The 21,559-nt window shown below is 44.5% G+C and overlaps 1 protein-coding gene across 2 annotated transcripts in view; it reads left to right on the top strand.

Annotated features, from left to right (window-relative positions):
- LOC144767911 (histamine N-methyltransferase A-like) overlaps positions 1–21,559 on the top strand; it is a 254,126-nt gene that overhangs the window by 67,137 nt on the left and 165,430 nt on the right. For both annotated transcript variants that reach the window (XM_078651250.1, XM_078651251.1), the window contains exon 2: positions 16,822–16,972. In XM_078651250.1, coding sequence (XP_078507376.1) covers positions 16,836–16,972 — 137 coding nt within the window. In that variant the 5' untranslated portion in view covers positions 16,822–16,835. The remainder of the gene's footprint in view (positions 1–16,821; positions 16,973–21,559) is intronic.

Raw genomic sequence — 21,559 nt, forward strand, 5'->3', positions numbered from 1 at the left:
AACACGAACTGGTAGTTTCTCATCGTGAGAGGTGGCGAGCATGCACAACCACTTGCAATGAGAAACCTGACCTCATTTTGCTTGCTCGCGGTCGCGAACATGATGTTGAGGACCGCGAACAAGCAAAAAATGACCGCTGCACTACGCTATGCTACGCTGCGCTGCGCTACACATGTTCACACTGTGCTACGTGCAGCTTGCGTAGTGTGAAGTTGCGCAAACTTCGCAAACTACGCGAGCGTAGCACAGTGCTTCGCCCAGGGTTAATTTCTACTGTCTCTATTCTCAAGATTTTAAACTTGCCTGACATTTTTAAAGAGCGAGAATTTGTTATTTAACTCGTCCTGCCGAGCAAGAAATGAACCGAGTGATTCATCTCTAGTAATTACTTCAACTGACTGTTGTGCAACCGAGAGTGAAAGAATCTGTGTGATTTATTTCAAGTAAATATTTGAACTGGCTGTCATGCTGAATTTCTGCATTTTATAGACATTTGACTTGTAAACTTGTGCTCCAGCGCAGAAGCTCCTAAAGGAAGGGAACCGGATGATTAAACTTCAGCTTGACAGTTTAATGTAAATGAAAGCCACGTTTCCATGTTTTATCTTTTTGTTTTATTTTTATAACATGGTGACATTTCACAGCAAAGTGTGTGCTCGAGCGCCGATGTTGGGCTGCTAATTAAAGATAAACAGCTCCAGTGTTCGAAAGGCAAAGCTCAAGCTGCTAATTGAATGTAAACAGCGTCCATGCTGTGCGTGTGTTTACGCTCGAGCGTGAAGGGAAGACATCAATTACAAAGCCTTGTGTTGTCAGTTTAACCCCTTGCGTGCTTGTGACGGAACCGTTCCGTCACAAGCCTCGGGTGGGCTGTGCTGGTGACGGAACCGGTCCGTCACGAGCCTCGGGTGAGCTGTGCTTGTGACGGAACGGTTCCGTCACGGCCCGCACGCTGCGCCTGCGCGGCGCGAATTCCGCGCCTGCGGCTTCTATTGCGCGGGCGGGGCCGTGACGGAACCGTTCCGTCACAAGCACAGCTCACCCGAGGCTCGTGATGGAGCGGTTCCGTCATGAGCACGGGAGCGCCGCGCGGCCCCTCCTCCCCCTTAGTACTGCGGCGGAATAGCCGCCGCAGCTAAGGGGTTAAAGCCCCAGCTTGTTGTGAGAAGAGATTTCAGCGCGTGCAAAGGTATTCGAAGTTTATTTAAGAAAGCAAGCTTTTTAAATGCAAGCGCAGCACGTGGGGATTACGAAATGTGCTGTGGTAGACTTGGGAGCGCGAGCTCAGTCTTATATGCTGCATAACCGTAAAAGGAGATTACAAGAGAGTTTATCATAGTGTTTAAGCCTTCAAGTAAAATACATAAACACTCACTCTTCAGCCTGATTTACAAAGTGCACCGTTTTTGTCACGTCTTCACCACATGGATGCTCAAAGACTTTTGATTGGTCATGATGCTTTTCTACATATTTTCATAGGAGGATGCTGATTGGTTACTGCATTTCCTGTTTATCTTCATAGAACAAGGCCAATTCTTTGGAAAAACAAGACCAGATCCTGATAACAACTAATTATTTATTTATTTTTGTTTGTTCTTTGCTTTCTGCATTTATACTGATAATCATTATTCATTATATTGTTACATTTGAAAATGGATGGTTTTGTTGCACCTGCACCTTTCTTACCCAATCCAGGTGATCGTGTTCTTGAATGGAAACAGTGGAAAGATGGATCTCTAGCTTATTTAGAAGCCATTGGAAGGGAAGATTATACCAGTAAACGTAAACTGGCAATTCTTAAACATTCATTAGGTGCTGAAGGTATACGAGTCCTGAGTCTTTTACCACCTGTTGTTCGGGAAGATGGTGATGATGATGGGGATGTGTATGATACGGCCATATCACAACTAGACTTATTATATATAAAGAAAACCAACAAGGTAGTTGCTAGGCATAAGTTTTTAAGTAGGGCACAATTACCCAATGAATCTGTTGATTCATTTTTTAATGGTTTAAGAGTTCTAGCTGCTAAATGTATGTATGGTAATTTTCAGGACCAGATGTTGCGTGATCAACTAGTACATACATTTGGAGATACCAAGTTGCAAGAAAAATTACTAACTGCCAAAGATCTTACGTTGGAAAAAGCACTTGACATTAGCCATAGGTTTGAAGACATGAAAATAGGGATGCAAGAATTGGCTGCAAAACCCACTTCGGAGGTACAAATTGTAAGTGACGTTAAGGTAGAAGATACATCTTCTAAATAGGTTATTAGTAGTAAAGAGAACACAAGATTTAACATGCAGAATACAAAAAGGAATAATTATATTTGTTTTAAATGTGGAATACCGGGTCATTTGGCATACGACAAATCTTGTCCTGCTGTGGGTCAGATGTGCAGATACTGCAGAAATAAAGGCCATTATCCCAGCATGTGTAAAAATAGGAATAGATTTTCCAATAAACCTGCCCAAATCAGAGAGGTATCTCAAGAATCAGAAATTTTAGATGAGGGACTTATGCTTTGCATATATGAGGTCAATGATAATAAAAGAGATTCCCCATTATGTCTGAACAATGTGGATGGTATAGATATAGAAGTGATGGCCGATTCTGGTGCTCGTCACACTTTAATTGGTGATAATTACCTTAAGAATCTTCCTAACATTAAATTAGTGCCTCCTGATATAAAACTAGTTGGTTATGGGAACAGACCAATTGATGTTTTGGGTTATTTTGTTGCGAGAATCAATTTTAAAGGCATTACTATAACTGGTAATGTGTATGTTGCCAAAGAAGGTTCTTGTCTACTAGGATGGCCACAACAAAGGGATCTGCTCATCACCTTAGATCCCAACCATCCTTAACAAGTGTTAGGTTACACTGATTGTATTGCTCAAGTCCAAGATGATAAGGTAACTGAGTGGGAAAAATTATATCCAGAAGTTTTTGCAGCTAAGATGGTTTTACTAAAAGATTTTGTTCACAAGATTATTCTGAAGCAAAATGTTACACCCAAGGTCAATAAGGTTCGAAGTGTCCCTCTAGCTATGAGACTAGCGTTTAAAGAAGAATTGGATAGATTGTGTAGTTTTGACATAATTGAAGAGATCGAGTCATCCGAGTGGTTGTCTCCGGTCGTTGTTGTGCACAAACCCAATGGAAAAATCTGATTATGCATTGATTTGAGGGATTTAAATGAGTGTGTGTGGGTTTATCGACATCTGTTGCCCAATATAAATGAGATATTTTCAGTTTTGAAAGAGGCTTCTGTATTTTCAACTGTGGACCTATCTAATGCCTAGCACCAGATTGCTTTGCATGAAGATAGTAAACCATACACGTCTTTTATTACTTCTGAGGGTGCTTTTAGGTACAAAAGGATGCTGTTTGGCCTGATTTCAGCCTCAGCAGTGTTTCAAAGAGTGATGCACAAATTATTTAAAGATGTAAAAAATACATTGTGTTTCCAAGATGATATTTTGGTTTTTGGACACAATAAGCAGCACCATTCTGAAACATTATGTAAAGTACTGAGCATATTGCGGAACTGTGGTATGACCCGTACTAAAGAAAAATGCAAATTTGAAAGGAGCTCTGTTGACTATTTAGGTCATAACATTAGTGGCAAAGGTATATCACCCAAGCAGAATTTAATTAAATTAAGATTAAGATTAAGATTTGAAAATTCTGTAGCACAATTTTCACACCAAACAAATTTTTGATTCTTTTTCATTAAACACCTCATATTACTAGTCTTATCCGAAAATAAAGGAATGAATTTGGCGTAATATTCAGCCAGACCCAAAAAGGATCTGAGCTGATCTTTAGTATGAGGCTCAGGAGCCTCAAGAAGCTGTAAGCTCAGTAGAAGCTATTAAAAAGTAATATTTATAAAAACAGGTGTAAGTTATGGTAAGGGATATATGGTTATATATTATATACAATATTGTTCACATTTATAGGAGAAATAGGTCTGAGAACTCCTTGAATAAGCAGCTTTGAGTCCAACAGGACTAGATCTCTCTAAGGGGGATATTCACAAGAACTCAACTCTGATTTATCCCCACCCTAACGCTACAAATGTGGAGCTAGATTTAACACGCCATTCACAAGCTGGTGCAAACAGCAGACATTGCTATTATACACACGATAAAGGCCCCAAAATGTATCTCCACAGTGGCCAACTAACCCTAATGAGATACAGAGTAGGCGTTCCCATGCAAAGACACCCGAAAAATCCACAACACCGCTTTCACAACGAAATGCAAGATCCGCGATGCTAAACAAAAACAGTTGATAAGCCGCGGAAGCAGCAGGGAATTAACACCTACTCATTGCTGGTGTAAAGCAGGCCATCTACCTGCAGCATGAAAGGGAGCCCAGCCAAGAGCTACAACGGAAGACTTACAGATGCCATGGAGACAATGATCATGCTACGCGGATACCCATGAGGTCCACAACACCCACCGCAACCACCCCAGGCTCGCCACCACCCCGACCTGTCCTGCCCCGCCTCCCGGGAACACCACAGAGACAGCGTACACAAAGACAGCGTGCCCACCTGAAATGCACCTGCCGCCCACAGTCATGCAACACATGACACTGCCAATGGGCATGCAACATGACACACAACCAGACATTACAACACTACTCCATAGTGAATCTGGCCTTGCCATGCCCACAACCCAGGCATGGCATGGCACCGCAGACACACAATAGCAGGATGTAAGGAGGGGCATGGAGCAGGCATGTGCGATAGCGGCGAGTGACAAAGGAATGTGAACATACCCAATGCCAGGTGTGGCGTGGAGGTGCCGGACAGACCACAGAGTGCAAAATACGGAAATGGCAATGTGGAGATCAACTGCTGGTGCATGGAGTGTAGTGGCCAGTGGACAATACCATGTCCCCACAGGCTGTGGGGCAGAACGCGGAACTGTTGCACATTATGTCCCCCCCCTGCATGCGCATCCATGGGAAAGTAAATTATGGGTGGGAACATTGATCATCTTTATTTAATGGAAATGATCTCATACTGGTATGGTGTGATGACCTCTCAAATTACGGGAAACACAAATTTGCAACATTGGGGAGTGGTACATTGCCCTGGAAATGGTATAACTCTGGTAGGCTTAGTCAGTTAGATTGTCCGACTTGTCATAGACCTGTCACTGACCCAGCGTATGCTGAAGGAGAATCAAGAGCAGAGGGCTGGTCGAGCACTCTGTCAGAAGAATCGGGGTTTTGCGGAGGGAGAAAAATCGATTACTCAGTCGAGGTCCGAGAGTAGCCAGAGAGGGGTGTGTCGCTAGTGCTGCACTTAGCTGAGGATACCTGTCCTGATCTGCACTTGTCCTGTCCTGTTGGTACCTGATTAGTCTGGAGTCTTTTCCTTGTCCAGCCCATGGCCAGGGTTGGTCTTTGCACCATTTTAGGTACATTTAATCCATGTGGTATGTCCTTGTACTGTTTGCCTCTCTCCCCCTTCCCAGGTAACAATGTCTAAAAATAATCTTGTAATATTTCTACAGATCATTACTTTGATCATTATTTTCTTACTCAAAAAGTCTTTGACCGCTCTTGTTTGGAACTTGGTTCACAAAACTTTGCATAGATAAAGTGTTTAAAACTTCCCAGAGTCTGTTGTTTATTTTATGAAGGTAAATGCCACTCTCTACCTTTTATGCTAACACCCTTGATCCTTAGGACTTAGAGCACAGCTGACAAGGATTGGTAAGTCATGGTGTACAGGTGTAAGTCCTAAAGTAAATTGAACTGATAGGCAGGAAGATTAAGCAGGATTACCGGTTCAAGGTGTGTATGTTCATGGGCCCAGGTGAGTATGGTAAACTGAGCTGGTAATCCCATGCCATCAGCCGCTGGCAGATCCTTTCTTGAAGCCATGATCGGTCTTATTCCTAAGAAAGGCAAGGACCCTTCTTCTTGTGCTAATTAGCACCGTATTTCTTTAAATAATTTAGATTGTAAGATTTTCGCTAAGGTCCTTGCCCTTCGTATCAACAAGATCATTCCTGATTTAATTGGCTATGAGGAAACAGGTTTTGTCAAAGGAAGAATGATTGCAGATAATTCCAGAACTTTTTTGAACATCATACATCTTGCTTCCAAAAGCTCTACCCCGTTGGCAGCTATCACCTTGGATAGAGAGAAAGCTTTTAACCGTGTCCACTGGCTCTTTATGATGCGTGCTCTTAAGCTGCATGGATTCGGTCCAACTATTCTATCACTTATTAGGTTGCTGTACTTTTGTTGATCTTCTGTCTTCATATGCCACCATCTCAGGATACAAGTTACATTTTTCCAAGTCTGAGATTCTTCGGCTCAATAGATTTTGTCTTAGAAGTTTGTTTGACGGGATGGACTTTAAATGGAACACTAATTGCATTACATGTCTAGGGATAAAATATTCTGCTTCAATTGCTAAAACTGGTAAACTGAACCTGGGTGAGGTTTTCTCTAACATTTCTGCCATGGCGGAGAAATGGTCCCCTTTATTTCTGCCCTGGTAGGGTAGGTTGGATACCTCCAAGATGATGATGCTTCCGGTAGTCAATTTTTACCTTTCCATGGTACCGATACGGCTTCCTCTATAAAATTTTAATAACCTTAATAGTATATTGAGTAAATTCCTCTGGAACAATCGTAAAGCTCGTATGACTCTTTCTGTTCTCTCCGTCCTAAATATAGAGGTGGGGTTAACTTTCCCAACTTTTGCCAATATCATTCCTCATTCCTACTTCGACAAGTCTTGCCCTATTTTTCTTCATTAGACGATCCTCCCTTATCAGTATGGCATAAATTAGAGGAATCAATTATTCAATCATTTCCCTTCTCTTCACTAGATAACCTTGCTCATCCTCCGCATTCTTTTAAATCTCCTACTATTTCATATCTCATATCTACTCTTTATCCGATTCTTACCAAATCACGTTCTCCTCTTCAGTTATTTTTGGACTCCTCTATTTGGCATAATAAATCCATAAAAATGTCCAACCATACTCTTTTCTGAAAAGACTGGATTATAAAAGATGTTATACCATTTAAACACTTCTTAATTAATAGGCAGCTTTTATCTTTCCAGGAATTTCAGTCTAGGTACAACTTACCCGTTTCATCTAAGTTTGATTCTTTGAGACTGATTGTAACTAAGCAGCTCTCTCTTCTCTTTGATATTTCTTTTTCTCTGCCTGATTCCTCTATTCAACCATTACCTTCTTCCCCCTCTGTTCAGGCTTCTCACATTTACAAATACCTCTTTTTCTCTTTATCTACTCATCCCAAAAGCAAGATTGAACTTTTATGGGAAACAGATTTGCAGCACACTTTCTCTATACACACTTAGGACTCTATTTGGGCTCGGATACATCACACTTCATGCAATTCCAACACTACCCAAACACTTTATTATTGTTATCAGAGACTATTTCTAACTTCATTAGCTGTTTCTAAAGCTAGTCCTGCCCTATCCCCTAACTGTTGGTGTTGTAAAAATGCTCCTGGTACATATCTTCATTCCTTTTTTCTTTGCCCCAATATTTTCATTTCTGGACAAAGGTATGCAAGACTACTGCCTCTATTTGTTCAATCACTTTACCTTTTGATATCCCTTCTATATTTTTGGGTAGTTCCTCCATGCGCTGGTTGGGTGATAGAAAACGAGGCTCATTTATAGATTTATCTATTGCCATTGCCTTTCAGGTTATAACCTCCAATTGGAAAGATGCCCCCAAAGTCTCCTTCCCTGCCTGGTGGAATCTTTTATGTCAATATCATAGGCTAGTAAAGCCGTTGTAACCACCTCTCAGCAGCTTATTCATAAAGAGGCCTTTTGGTCTCTTCTCACTAATTATATTTCTTCCTCCGCACTACATGCCAAGGACAGTAACTTTGTTTTTCAACCACCATGATTGCTTTGTTCACCACTCTATATAATGTGCTTATTACAGGATTGTTTATTTACAATTGCGTTTTTGTATTATATAATGTCAGTGGAAAGCTTTACCAGTATATAGCATGTGATTGGTGATATCTGTTCTTTTTTTTATCTTCTTTCACTTTTTTCTTTTCATCTATTTTCTTTTTTCTTTTCTCTTCTCTCTCTTTCTTTCCCCCTCTTTCTCTTTCTTCCTTCTTTCTTTTCCCTTCTTTTTCTGTCTTTCAAACTCAAAATGCAAAAAACTAAAATACTAGTTTTATCATGGTACTCTCTTTTCCTCTTATATTGTTTTTTTAATGCAATTTATGACGTATTAGATTTTTCACCAATTGTTTTTAATTTGTATTCTCTCTTACCCTTGGGATTAGTATCTAATCTTTTTATTATATTTCTGTACCATGTTTTGAATTTCTATTTTAATAAAGCTTTCTAAATAAAAAAAAAAGTAAATACTGATAGTTGAGAGCGAGCTAAATGAACAAAGGGGCATGAAATGGGTAGATTACAGTGTTAGGTGGTGAGTATATTTAAGGTGATGTAGCGCGAGGAGGTTTAAGTGTAACAATGGGGTGTAAATCAGCACAGCAATGGTCATGCAGAAGCACATATAGGAATAAGAGAAAGCTGGTTAGGGAAGGCATCAGAGCGAAGGTCACGTAGTGACACATAATGAATTGAAACAAGGAATGGAATGGATGACCCTGCTGTTTCGGGATACATGGGTCACATTACCTTTAGCCACTTTATTGGCTAGAGACAGAACAACTCGGGCAGCACTTGTTCATTGTTTAAGATATCGTGGCTGCCTCCACTGACAGCGCCCAAGAAAACTCGCTCTGGATGTTAATTTCCAGTATACATTAACAGTAGTCGCTGCCCAAAGAGGTCCCCAGCTCTTTTTATTCCAGCCATATTTCACTCTGGCTGAGCATACAGTTGCACATTTAGGGGTCGATTCCGATTTGGGAAAGCAATCCGTACGACGAATCGTATTCGTAGCCGTTTCCGTACTAATTATAGTAATCCGTCCGAATCGCGTAGTACGATGATCCGTTGGCTCGAAATAAATAAGAATTGTCGCGAAAGTCAAGGGTGAGTCTGTACGACATAGACCCGCACAGTAAACCATACGAATCATAAACATGCCGTACGGCCCGCCAAGTACGATCCGGACCGGGGAATGGGGACGCCATTCGTACGGATACATCGGGTATGAGCAACTCGTATGGATAGCTACACTATGGCATATGCACCGTACATCTGAATTCAAGGGGAGTACGCAGGGAGTGTACGCACCATACACGTACAACCTTGGGGGGTGTGGACCGTACCCCTACTCACCGTACAGCTACAGTAAAGGGGGGTACGCATGGGGACATACCCACCATACCCCTGTAATCCAGGTGTGTACGCACCATACCCCGATGCACCGTACCCCTGCAATAATGGGGTGTACGCACCGTATATGGGGGGGGACGTTCCGTATGCATTTTGACCTGAAATCTGTTTTTCCGGACGTTTTCAACTCCCATAGCAAAAGCGTTGTACGGAGTGCTGTCGACACGAATCGTACTTGCTGGGACGGAAAATGCTGCTTTGATCCATACGGACGTCGCGTACTGCGTGTACCGAATATGATTCGTACGGATTAATGAGTTGTACGGTCTATGAAACGATTCGTACGGAGAACTGCATTGGGTACGCATCATACTACATCGTACGTACGGGTACGGTTCTCCGTACGATTCATATGGGAAAAAGGCTACGTACGACGATTCGGACGGGAATTTACCAAATTAGAATCGGCCCCTCAATGTACACAAGTCAGGTGGATAGGCCTCTAGTAGTCACCCGCTGGGTCAATTTACAGCCCCCTTGGGTATCCATGTGATCGTGTGTTCTATCCTTGGACACTGCAGCAGCAGAGAGGAGCACTGCCCGGCTGTGAACCTGATGTGTGTGGGGAGCTTGTGGGGCAACTGCGCTGTACACATACCCAGTGGTGGCTGGTGACATTTGAAAGTGGTAGGGCGTAAAAGTTTCATATGCGTATGCGGAGACGAGCGAGTGTAGCGAGTGAGTCCAGCCACCATTTGCTGGGGTTCAGGGAGATTTTCTTTAAACCCCTGACCCCCCCGAAAGTTTGAAAAAAGAGCATTCAAATGTGCATTTAAGTAACTTTGAGGAAGCAAGAGAGTTGATAAAGCAATTGTGAAAGTGTAGTTATGACATAAATAAAGACATTTTTTATGATAATGGTGTAGGTATCTTAAAAAGAATGCACCTTTAATTCCAGCCACATGCCCATCATGTTTGTCCACTTAAACAAGCATGTTTTGCTTTCATGATGCCCGCACGTTCACTCATGTGCAATGAATGGGTGCTTCTTTCTTGCTAGTTAGTGTGTTGTGTGGTATAGTGGACCCCAAAAAGCACACACACATAATGGTTCGTGGGGGAGGTGGATGTTATTTGTATTGATCAAATAGATTTATAAACGGGTAGCAGCGAACCAGAGGGTACAGAAACATTAGGAATTGCCATTAAGCAGGTGGTGACCCCATTGTGCAGTGCAAACATTACTCACTGAGAGTGAAAGTCGAAGCGCGCTAGACATCTTGAAATAAACTAAATATGGCATGCATATGGTTTCTACGCCACCAGGTGAAAAAACCATCGAGTGTAACTTGCGGCTGACCTCTAGAGTGGAACCTTTGAGCACTGGATAATACATTAAAGAACTTAGCTGCAATGATTCTTCACACTTACGCCCTGAAAAAGAATCCATGCAGACCCATTCATTGTAAATTTGTACGGATGTTCTAGTATATCATGTTCACGTATGGCTTTGAAAAATGACGGGGCATATTATCAAGGGGGTTTATCTCCGCTTTTTTGGCTTTAAAAGCCAAGAAAGCGGAGATAAAATGATCTCCCTATTACCAAGCTGTCGCTAACACCAGTTAGCGACAGCTAGTAGGAGATAGCGACCATCTTGGGCCCCACTTTGCATGTCAGTGAAATTTATCACTAATGACATGCAAAGTGGGCGTGCCAAGATGTTAGCGACTGGAAACAGTCGCTAACATCGCTATCTCCTATTACCAACTTTTGGAGATATTCGCGCTAAGCGTGAATATCTCCAAAAGCTAACACCTGCCCCTGAGCAGTTCTTAGCCATGTTATCCAATGGGAGGTGGATAACATGGCTAAGAGCATTTGCTCGGTAATGCATGAATATCGCTGACTTTTTAGCGATATTCATGCATTTCGGCCGATTTTTATCGCTTAGGAGATAAACCTTGATAATAGCAAGGTCCCTAAGCGATTAAAATTGCCGCAGCTCGGCGATAAAAATATTGCCGCTAAGCCAACATGGCGATAATTATCGCTAGTTGTTGGTAATATGCCCCTACGTGTTTTAACCTCAACACCTAAACAAACATGCCTACTGAAAAATATGAACTATTTAATACAAAAGGCTTCTCTAATGATTCGGACATCACAATAAGTGCTACACAATATTTCAGCCGCTACCTGTTGTCCTCCACTGGTCTGACAATCGTGTCAGTCAACATGACGCCAGACCACCCACCCCTTCATAGTCTGAAGGGGTTGGGCGGTCCGACGTCATGCTAGACTGACATGGCTGTCAGTTCTCCCTTGGCGTCTGATTCAGTTTACTGAAGTTCAAAGACGCCGAGGGAGCTGCGGGCGGAGGGGCTATGTCCCCACGCCCCAATGGACGCACCGTGCCTGCACCATATCCCTATGGGAAGCCTCGGGCAGGGGTGGCAGGAGTGTAGCACAGGGAGGCGGAGGGATCAGACACAGCACTCAGCGCTGGCGGGCAATGGGAATGGGCGGGAGAGAGCAAGTCTAGCACCAGGCACGCACAGTCGGGGAGCAGATGATGGCAAAGATACAGGTCGGGGGGCTCTTGTACGCCAGCAGGCTGCAGTGCTGCCTGACCCAGACTCGAGTAATGCAAAGGCCTGCCCACTGACCAACAGTAATCTGTGGGAGGAAGTGGATTTTGGGCAGGGCTCACTGGGATGGGCCAGCAGCCTTGACCTTTCCAAAAGTCCTGAGGCCAGGACATGTGTTTGTTAGGGGGCACGGAGAGTAAATAATGGTGTGGGCTTACTGCGCATGGTGTAGCCCCTAGCCGTTGACGATGACATGAATCTGGGAGGAGCTGCAGGAGGTCAACCCTGTGGAAGAGGTGTGGGGGAGCAGACCAGAGGCTTGAAACAGTCCAGATCCAACAACATGCTATTATAAACAAGTGGTTCTGTTGGGTAGTGCAATAACTAAGTTAACGTATTTAATACCGAAGCGATCAGAGTAATCAAAATGTTGCCCACATTTGACAAAGACTTGATGAGAACAAAAAATAAGAACAAACAACAGATCAACAATTTTTGCCAAAGAATTAAATATTTACTTCTTTTCTTTTTGTGTAAAAGGGGCAAGCATGGCTGCCAAGGATTGCATAAATGTATTGCAAAGAGACAGAGGTGACCTTTTTGACATAAAGTGAAGAAAGAGTGACAAGTGATATCATTAGTGAAAATATGAGTGACATGAGTAAACAAAATACAAGCATCCTGCACATGCATACAATTATTTACATGAATCTTAATCCAAATATTATTTTGAAAGTAGAGTACAAGGAGACTGTTTGGACATGGGTAACATTATCGTCGTCATACACTGAGATGACAACGTACAAGCACAACCCCACAGCCGTGATGTAGAACAAATGACCATTCTCTGGCATCAGATAGGCATCTCCTCACAAACAGGTACAATGTACATTGACATGCATTCTGTATGTCACCGGCGCCAATGCGGAAACATACATGGAACACACTGTGAAACCGCATATCCTCTTCACATTGCAGAGGGACAATCACCACCCCCTGAAGACAGACGTGCCATGTCCATGATCAAACAAGAATGAAAGCATGGACTAATGTAGGTGGCAGTGACTCCCCCTTAAGTACATGTTGCCCATGTCCTGGAACTTGAGTCACAGGGTGCATCCCTGCATCATGGCTGCACATATCAGAGCCCAAATGAAGCCCAAATGACAGCCAAAATGGAATGAATTGGGACACATGTGAAACACTGAAGAGTGGGATACTGTTCCAACTGTGACACACAGAACTGGCAGTTTGAATACGTGACTCCCTAAACAGCCTCACTGCACAGAGGTGACACATCCACCATCAATTAACAAATTCCAAAATTGCTAGCACTACATGTCGCACCCACACGTGTCTGAGTGATGTGGCTGTGCAGATGAGTCACATGCACGCGGGGAATGTGTCTTGGAATGCATTTATTTGCACATGATGTGCCTGTGGTCATTCATCGTACTGTACTAGGAAGCGTCACAATGTGAAGTCAACATGCGAAGAAATTGTCAATGATTGTGTTCCAACGGGCTAATCCTGCTGTGGCTCACGATCCTTTTGTATCCATTACATTTGACTCCTGGACAAGTATCTGAGTTGGTCTTTACACGTCTCTTTTTTAGAACATTCCCCCCGAAGAAGTGCATCGGGGACAGTTGCTTCAATGTTTGAATAGACCTGAAACAACACTGTAACCATTGGAATATCACTCATGCTTATTCATCATCAAACTCGTTATCATACGATGAAATATGATTGGATTAAATAAAAGAGAACTGAGAATGATAATTCTGCCTTAATGTGGATTACTATGAGCTAATACACCCGTAGGCGACTTTTGCACCACAGGGGTGCTGTATAACTCATCCTTACACGGTGTAACGTTTTCTTTGACTTTACTATCCAGCACCTCGAGGGCTAGGTGGTGATCATTCTCAGAACCCAAGAAATGTTGAACGTTTTTTACAGCTGATTACTTGCTAACGTTTACAATTGGAGTGCAGCGGTTTCCTCTCTTCATTTCGATTTCATTCATTGTACTGTCCCATGATTGCTAAGAAGCGTCACAATGTGAAGTCAACATGCGAAGAAATTGTCAATGATTGTGTACCTACGGGCTATTCCTGCTGTGGCTGCAGTGGGGTGTGGTCCACCCGTCTCTTCTTCATCATCGTGGTCCGGTGCATTTGGCACTTGTATCCATGGGGCATTGCTGTGTGCACATATCTTGTACAACACACAACATGCAACAATCATCTTGCACACAATGTCTGGGCTGTAGAGGAGCCTTCCACCTGTGACGTCCAGGCACCTGAAACGTGACTTCAACATGCCAAATGTGCACTCCACGATGCCCTGGTGCGTTTGTGATTCAAATTGTACTGCCTCTGAGCCTGTGTGTTCGGGGCGTCATCATCCAAGCACAGAGTGCATATCCTTGATCACCTGTGGCAGTGCAGAGAGACATGATTCAATAGTTGGTTCTGCATGATGTGTTGGCAGGCTCACTGGTTCATTGGTGTTTGATATGTGTGACTTAGTGATTCCTCTATGACATGGACTGCTTGTTGCAAATGAGCGGCATCAATGTTTTTTTACGTAGCCTCACTGCTGCTCCTCCCTCCCCCGAGCATAGTCACTAGTGTGCGCAGCTCGGTTGCATCACTTGCACCCCTACGGTGCACCACTGTCATGCCTGTCTGCGCATGTCCACAAGCCTGACTACGACAAAGTGATGATGTGCGCTGAAGGTAGCCGGCTGACCTCGCCATCCATTTGAGGATAGACATTTGGCGCATGCTGCGCTAATAGCGACACACACAGCAGTTGCCATGTGTGATCCCTGACCCTTAGCGGGCATGCCCTCCCTCATATACCCCTTTGGCCGAGCCCGCACTCCGGGGGCATGCCACATAGCAACATTGTCCATTGCAGGACGCAGCGCAGACACTACAACAGAGACACAGGCATTAGTCACTTCCTTGGCAAGGCCTTAACTTTACCACACCCAGATTCACGTGTGGAAGAGCCACTCCCCTACGCAGTACTGTTGTACGCCTGTCCACTCCGCTTACGCTCACAAGGAGGTACGACATAGCTACATGTCCCAGGTCTACCCCACTGCCTGCGGTGACATGGTTGCTCCCGCTGTAGACAGCACAATGTGATGTGGCAAGTCCCGGGACCCTCATGCATACATAATGACCACATGGACACACTGAGTGACTTTGTGGAACTGGCTACGGGCACGTGCGCCTGGCCCCTTTTATTGCCAGGGTTACATGTCCAGTGACGCCTGTGCTGGATGGGTGTTGGGTAGTGTAAGCCACCTCTCAGGGGTTTGTTGGTGCTGGCAACAACCACAACAGTGATCAGACAAGCAGCAGTACAAGCTTCAAATGGCAAGGGTCCATGATGAGCTGCACAGAGCTAGTGGCCCCGGATGCACTGCGGTCGCGACAGGCACACGGGATGGTGACATGCGCTGCACTGAGGTAGGGCCACGCAAGCTGAGTGGGTCCTCGACGATGTTGAAGGTGAATGTCGTGGAAGGTTGAGGGGGCAGTGGAAGGTGTCCTTCAAGGGCATGAAGCAGAGGGAAGTAGCAAGCAACCCGGTGGTTCAGTATTGCCTGCACATTGATGGAATGTGTGTGCTTTCTGATGCGGTAATTGTGTGCAGTGTCGGCAGGGGGCACAAGTAGGACATATTTGTAGTCAATTGCCCCCAACATGTGCGGGAAGCCAGCTATGGCGTAGAAGCCTTGCTTGGTCTCCAGCTGTTCCTGCGCAGTGTGGGGGAAGTAGAGGTACTGGGGTACCAAGCGGATGATGGCATCCAGGACAGGTTTGAGGAACTTTGATAGGGCTGGCTGTGGTACTCCTCCGACTCTGGCGGTTGTTAGTTGGAAGGTACCCGAGGCTAACAGGTTCAGCACAGCCAGCAGCTTTGTCTGAGGTGGGGTGTTGGTTGTCCGCTCTCTTGCCACCGTCAGCCTGTGGGAAATGATGTTCAGGATGCGGAGGATGGTTGTCCTTCTGAGCCTGTAGTGGGCAATGACATACTCTGGTGTTAAGTCTGTGAAGCTGGTGCGTTTTCTGAAGGTCCGCTGTCTGTGTCTGTGCTGCCTCTGTGGTGGTCCGGGGGGGCGGTGGGAGTCCAGGGGGGTGGCGGTCCTGGGGTAGCCCTGTTGGGCCTCCGAGCTGCATGATCCATAGCTCCATGGCTTATGTTTGTCTTCAGGTGTGGCTGTGGGCTGGGCTCCCTTTTCTGTTGCAGGCTGTCATCTGACTTTACACCAGGTCGGAGCAGGTGTTAATTCCCTGCTGCTAAAGCACCTTATCACCGTTTTGGGATCTTATCGCTGATCTGGCTGGTCATTGAGAATGTTGCGGAGTGGTGTTGTTGTGGCTTTTGGCACGGGAACGCCTACTCTGCATCTCATTAGCGATAGTTACCCAGGCCATCTGTGACAATGTTTTTTGCGGCTGCTATCGCAGGTAACCTGGTGATATGGGCTGTTAGCACCTGCTTGTGAATGGGGAGATACATTTATCGCAACTTCGGCTGCAATAAAGTGCCGCTAACTCGGCGATAGATCCTTGAGAATATGCCCCTCAATATTTCATAATATATCATTGCACCATTGTCATAAATCATGAGGCACGAAATTAGAAATACTTTTTTTCACTTTAAATACGTAAGACAGAAAATGATGCAAGCAAGTCTCTAATGTGGCTGTTTTATCTTTGGCCACAGCTGTGACATATTATCACACCCACAGACTGCAGAGTCCAGCAGTGCAGGCATAACACACGTTGCTTCAGTAGTAACCGCACTGTGTTCTAAAGTCCAGTAAAGAACTTCCGGACACAGGTAGAAGGAAATAGAAGAAACTTTCATAAAGCATACCTCTTATCTCTTTAATTTCTGCAGGGTGAGCAGCAGGCATGGCATCATCCATGAAAAGCCTGTCCTCAGACACAAGTCATTATCTGCAAGCCTTTCAAGTGCATCTGGAGCGCTCGACAGAACACCAGTGCATGCAGGAGTTTATTGGGAAGAAGTTCCCAAACATAATATCCGGGTAAGTGGGGATGTGTGTGCTGCGTGTTGAATAAAGTTTGGTAAACAAGGGGGAATTATGTGAGTGATTTTCAGACTTTTTTAAAACAAAAATTGACTGATTATAAACTATATTTTTTTAAGGAATGCTCATTGAGTCATGCAAAATGGTTGGAAATCCCTGTGAGAAATGAATGCATGTTTGGAATGAATGAATGAATGAATTGTATTTTTATTGCACTGTTACTTAAAACCATTTGCAATATGACTTACAAACATAAAAGAAATTAGGATCACAAATGTTTAAAAAAATTCATACAAATTGAGTTCACTTGCGGCAATTATCTTGTCCAATAAAATAATAATATATTATATACAATAAAAAGGTGAGAGATTACCAGTTCAAACCTTATTGCAAATTTGATATATCTACTAAGGTTGGCATTTAAAATGGCATCATCACATACTAATTGCTGGAGACTGATTTATTAGCAGACAAAATGGCCTCTGTATTGCCTGGTCCCAATTCTTCAATAAGCCTCAGAAGCAGCTCATCCATATATTTCACAAATCTGGCCAAGTCTGATGGTAGGGTGCAGGAAAAAAGTGGAGAAGTGTGGCTCACTGATTAGAGCGGCAGACCCTGAGGCAGACATCTGGCCCGAGACCAGGGTTCAATTCCCACCTTGGTGGCTCTTGGGCTCAATTTCCCCGGACCTGATAATTCTCACCTCGGTGCCTACTCTAATCATGGGTCCCACTCTGCAACTCTGGGCGATAGCTTGCTTAATCTCCACACCGGCCCTAACAACGCTAAGGATGCCTGGCTTCACCCTGGGGGTGCCCAGGAGTGGACACCTCACAGGAACAGGCCAGGAAGGGTTCCACAGCGGTATTTGTACAGTGCTTAGAGACCCCTGGGTGATAGGCGCTATACAAGTGCAAATTACATTTACATTTACAAAAGAACCAATGCTGCTTTTTCACTGTCCGAACCCCGTTGCATCGCCATATTTGTTTTAAACGTTTCTGACCGGGCTGTAGCGTACCGGGGCAACAACACATCAAAATGCAACCGAGATTCAGATTTAAAGTTGCAGATTCCACATCTGATTTTAAGTTCAAAGGACTTCAACCTGGATTTAATTCTCTAATTGGGAGGGGCACTAGTCTAGCCCATAAAATGTTTTTGAGAGCTTTCCTTCCAAGTGCTTGACTAAGGGGGGTCTGGGTTTTATGCCCTGCAAATGATGTTATCAGCCCAAGTTGTCCTCTTCCTGTTCCATAGTCTGCTACGTCATTTTTGCAGGACAGCTGGTAGCATCGTTTATTAATTGAGTTTTTAATGGCCAGATCGTTTATCGTTCCTTGATCCTAATATTGAATTGCTAAACCCAACTCTTCAACTGCTTCCTCCATATAACATTGCCACGGATCAGTTGACCCCCCTTAAATCGACTATGACATATTGTTAGCAGAGGCAGACTGGCCTCCACCCTTCGTTTGGCCGCTTTGAGAGGGGAGGAGGTGCTGCTCCCTAGTTTAGTGCACACTGTGCCAAAGGAGCAGGCCCTGCGTTTTGCAGAGGAGTGGGCCACGGTGTTTGCATCGGAGCTGTACCATACTCAATGTGGATGGGACAAACCTTCGCCCAGACATGAGATTCCATTGCGGCTGTGCCACAGCTACAACCCCAATATCCCATGCAACGTGAGGCGAAAGCTCCCGTTGCGGAAATCCTTGAACAATTTGTAAATCAAGGTGTGATTGAAACATGTGTGTCACCGATGAATAATCCTCTTTTTACTGTGACCAAACCTGATGGATCATACCACTTGGTGTTGGATTATCGGCACTTGAACTCTCATTGTCGGACCTTTGTGGTACAGAATACTCACAGTTCATCCCTTGGGTATAGTCTTGTGTGTAAATGGTTTAAAACCACACTTGACATATCCAATGGCTTTTTTAGCCATAATCTGTCCTCTATTAGTAGTCTATGGACAGCTTTTATATCTGGCAGATATCCATGGTCTATAAGAACAGCCCAGGAGTCTTTGCTGCTCGCATAGTCTCTCTCTTAGAGGGACTCGACCCTGATGCATGCTCCTATGTTGATGATATTTATCTCACTGACGAATTATGGCTGCATCTGTGTCACGTTGACCGCATCATTTGCATGTTTGCGGACTTTGGTTACAAATTTAACTTTGCAAATTTACACATTGCAGAGTACACAGTGTTGTTCCTGGGCTAGGAGCTCAATAATGAAGGTTGAGGTTTAGCACCTCACTTCTTGGAGAAATGCGCACAGTTGCGCGCTCCTACAACTCTGAAAAAACTGCAATCTTTGCTGGGTTTTTTGAACTTCGGGTGTGCTTACATTCCCGATTATGTCCAGCGTATAAAGCCGCTTTATGCCTTGATACAACCTACTTTCACCAAATCTTGCTGGCTGCCTGATCATTCTGCTATATTGCAATTTTTGCAGTCTGATCTTCTTGAATCTAAATACCTATTGACTTGTGACAACCACACCAACCTGGTAAAGCAAATTCTGCCTGGGGCGGTGGGTTTCACGTACCTGACTTTTAATGAGGGTGACACATCAGTATGGGTGAATTTTGCGGATTTGCGGTCCACAAATTCACGCGAAATTGCCCAAAAAATCCGTGAGTTTGCGAAAAATCCACGAACTTGCGGATTTGCTCAAATGACTTTCTACTGGCTAACAGTAAGTGCTACCTCATTGGGCAAATGTATAGTGCTTTTTCCAACACTGCAGCTGCGAAAGGGCCAGAAGAGTTGTCTCCAGTGACCATGTGTGTGTAACTTTGCCATCGCGCCCATCATAGAGGGTAAAGTGCGGGAAGCCAGTGCACACCGCTAGTGTGTGGGGCGGGCACAAATGGGCTGGGTTTCTAGGTGAGTTCATATGCCTCTTCTGCTTATAAAAGGTAAAAGAGCAGCAGAGCAGCAGATGAGGAGAAAGTAGCTCCTGGTCACAGGAACTGCACGGGAATTGCGCACGTGAAAGACAGGGATGCAAAGGCCTCCATCTATCATATCACAGCTAATTTTCGACGGAAGATATGGGGAGAAAGCACACCTGTCCAGCCTCGACGAAGCTTACGATTTTTTGGGCTGATTAATACGTTACTGTATTTGAGCTTCAACTCGGGCACCTGCTTTATTTATATCTGTAAGTGCTTCTGTTGAGGTTTAATTTTTGTGACAGGAGCATCGTGCCAGAATGAATCCTGCTCTGCATATTTCCCCAAGAAGAGGCCACCATTTTGTGCAATACCTCTACTCAACTGGAGTACTTTCTACTGGCTAATCCGTAAGTGCTACCTCGTTGGGTAAATGTATAGTGCTTTTCCTACACTACAGCTGCGTAAAGTGCCAGAAGAGTTTTCTCCAGTGACCATGTGTGTGTAACTTTGCCATCGCGTCGAAGGGCGCCGGGGTCCTTTGAATGAGCTGTCCATCATAGAGGGTAAAGTGCGGGAAGACAGTGCACACCGCTAGTGTGTGGGGTGGACCAGACGGGCGGGGCTTCTAGTCGAGTTCACATGTCTCTTCTGCTTATAAAAGGTCAGAGAGCAGCAGGGCAGCAGATGAGGACAAAGTAGCTCCTTGTCACAGGAACTGCACGGGGATTGCGCGCGTGAAAGTCAAGGATGCACAGGCCTCCATTACGCATCACAATTACTTTTCGATGGTAAATATGGGGAGAAAGCACCTCTGCCCAACCTCGACAAAGCTCACGACTGTTTTTGGGCTGATGAATGCGTTACTGAATTTGAGCTTCAACTCCGGCACCTGCTTTATTTATATATGTAAGTGCTTCATGTTGAGGTTTAATTTTTGTGACAGGAGCATCGTGCCAGAATGAATCCTACCCTGCACGAAGATGCCAGCCAACGTTTAAAAACAAATCTGCCCGCGAGCGGATTTGCGGATTTTTCAGTAATTTCTCAAGATTCGCGGATCACAAAATTGCCGAAAATCCACAAATTCTGCGAGCGGAGTGGATTTTCCGTCCATACTTAGTGACACAGTCCCTATTGCTTACAAGTCACACTTGTACACTTCGGCTGAAATGCGCTTTTCCTCAGTCTAGAAAGTTTTGACTGCAGTGCAGATGGCGATTCTAAAGGAAAGAGTGCTGTCATAGGGGAAATGCATGTTGGTAGTTACACCGTATCCTGCCCTGGAGGCAGTAGCGAAAGCCAGTGTACCAAATTCACAAGCTTTGCATCCACGTTGGATTCAATGGGCCACATCCTTGACGTTTTCGGATGTCACTTTTGTCTTTGATTCCTCTTTGCAAACTCAGGAGTAATTGCAGTATGAATTTTTTCATCCGGCTCCTTTGTCCGTATGCCGCTGGAGGATTTCCATTGTATCATTTATACTGACGGTCCGGCGCAACCGGCAATGAGGTCAAAGCATGCTTATTCGGATGCCTGCGCAATAGTGGTTGGTACCATGGTGAATGGCGACTTCAAGCTCGATGTTGTTCATACGCAGACATTAAGGGAGTGTACCGGCCAATTGGCAGAGCTTTGTGCGCTGGTGCTTGCACTGGATTACGCTGACCCTT

Source organism: Lissotriton helveticus, chromosome 7, assembly GCF_964261635.1.
Source record: "Lissotriton helveticus chromosome 7, aLisHel1.1, whole genome shotgun sequence".
NCBI classification, from domain to species: Eukaryota; Metazoa; Chordata; class Amphibia; order Caudata; family Salamandridae; genus Lissotriton; species Lissotriton helveticus.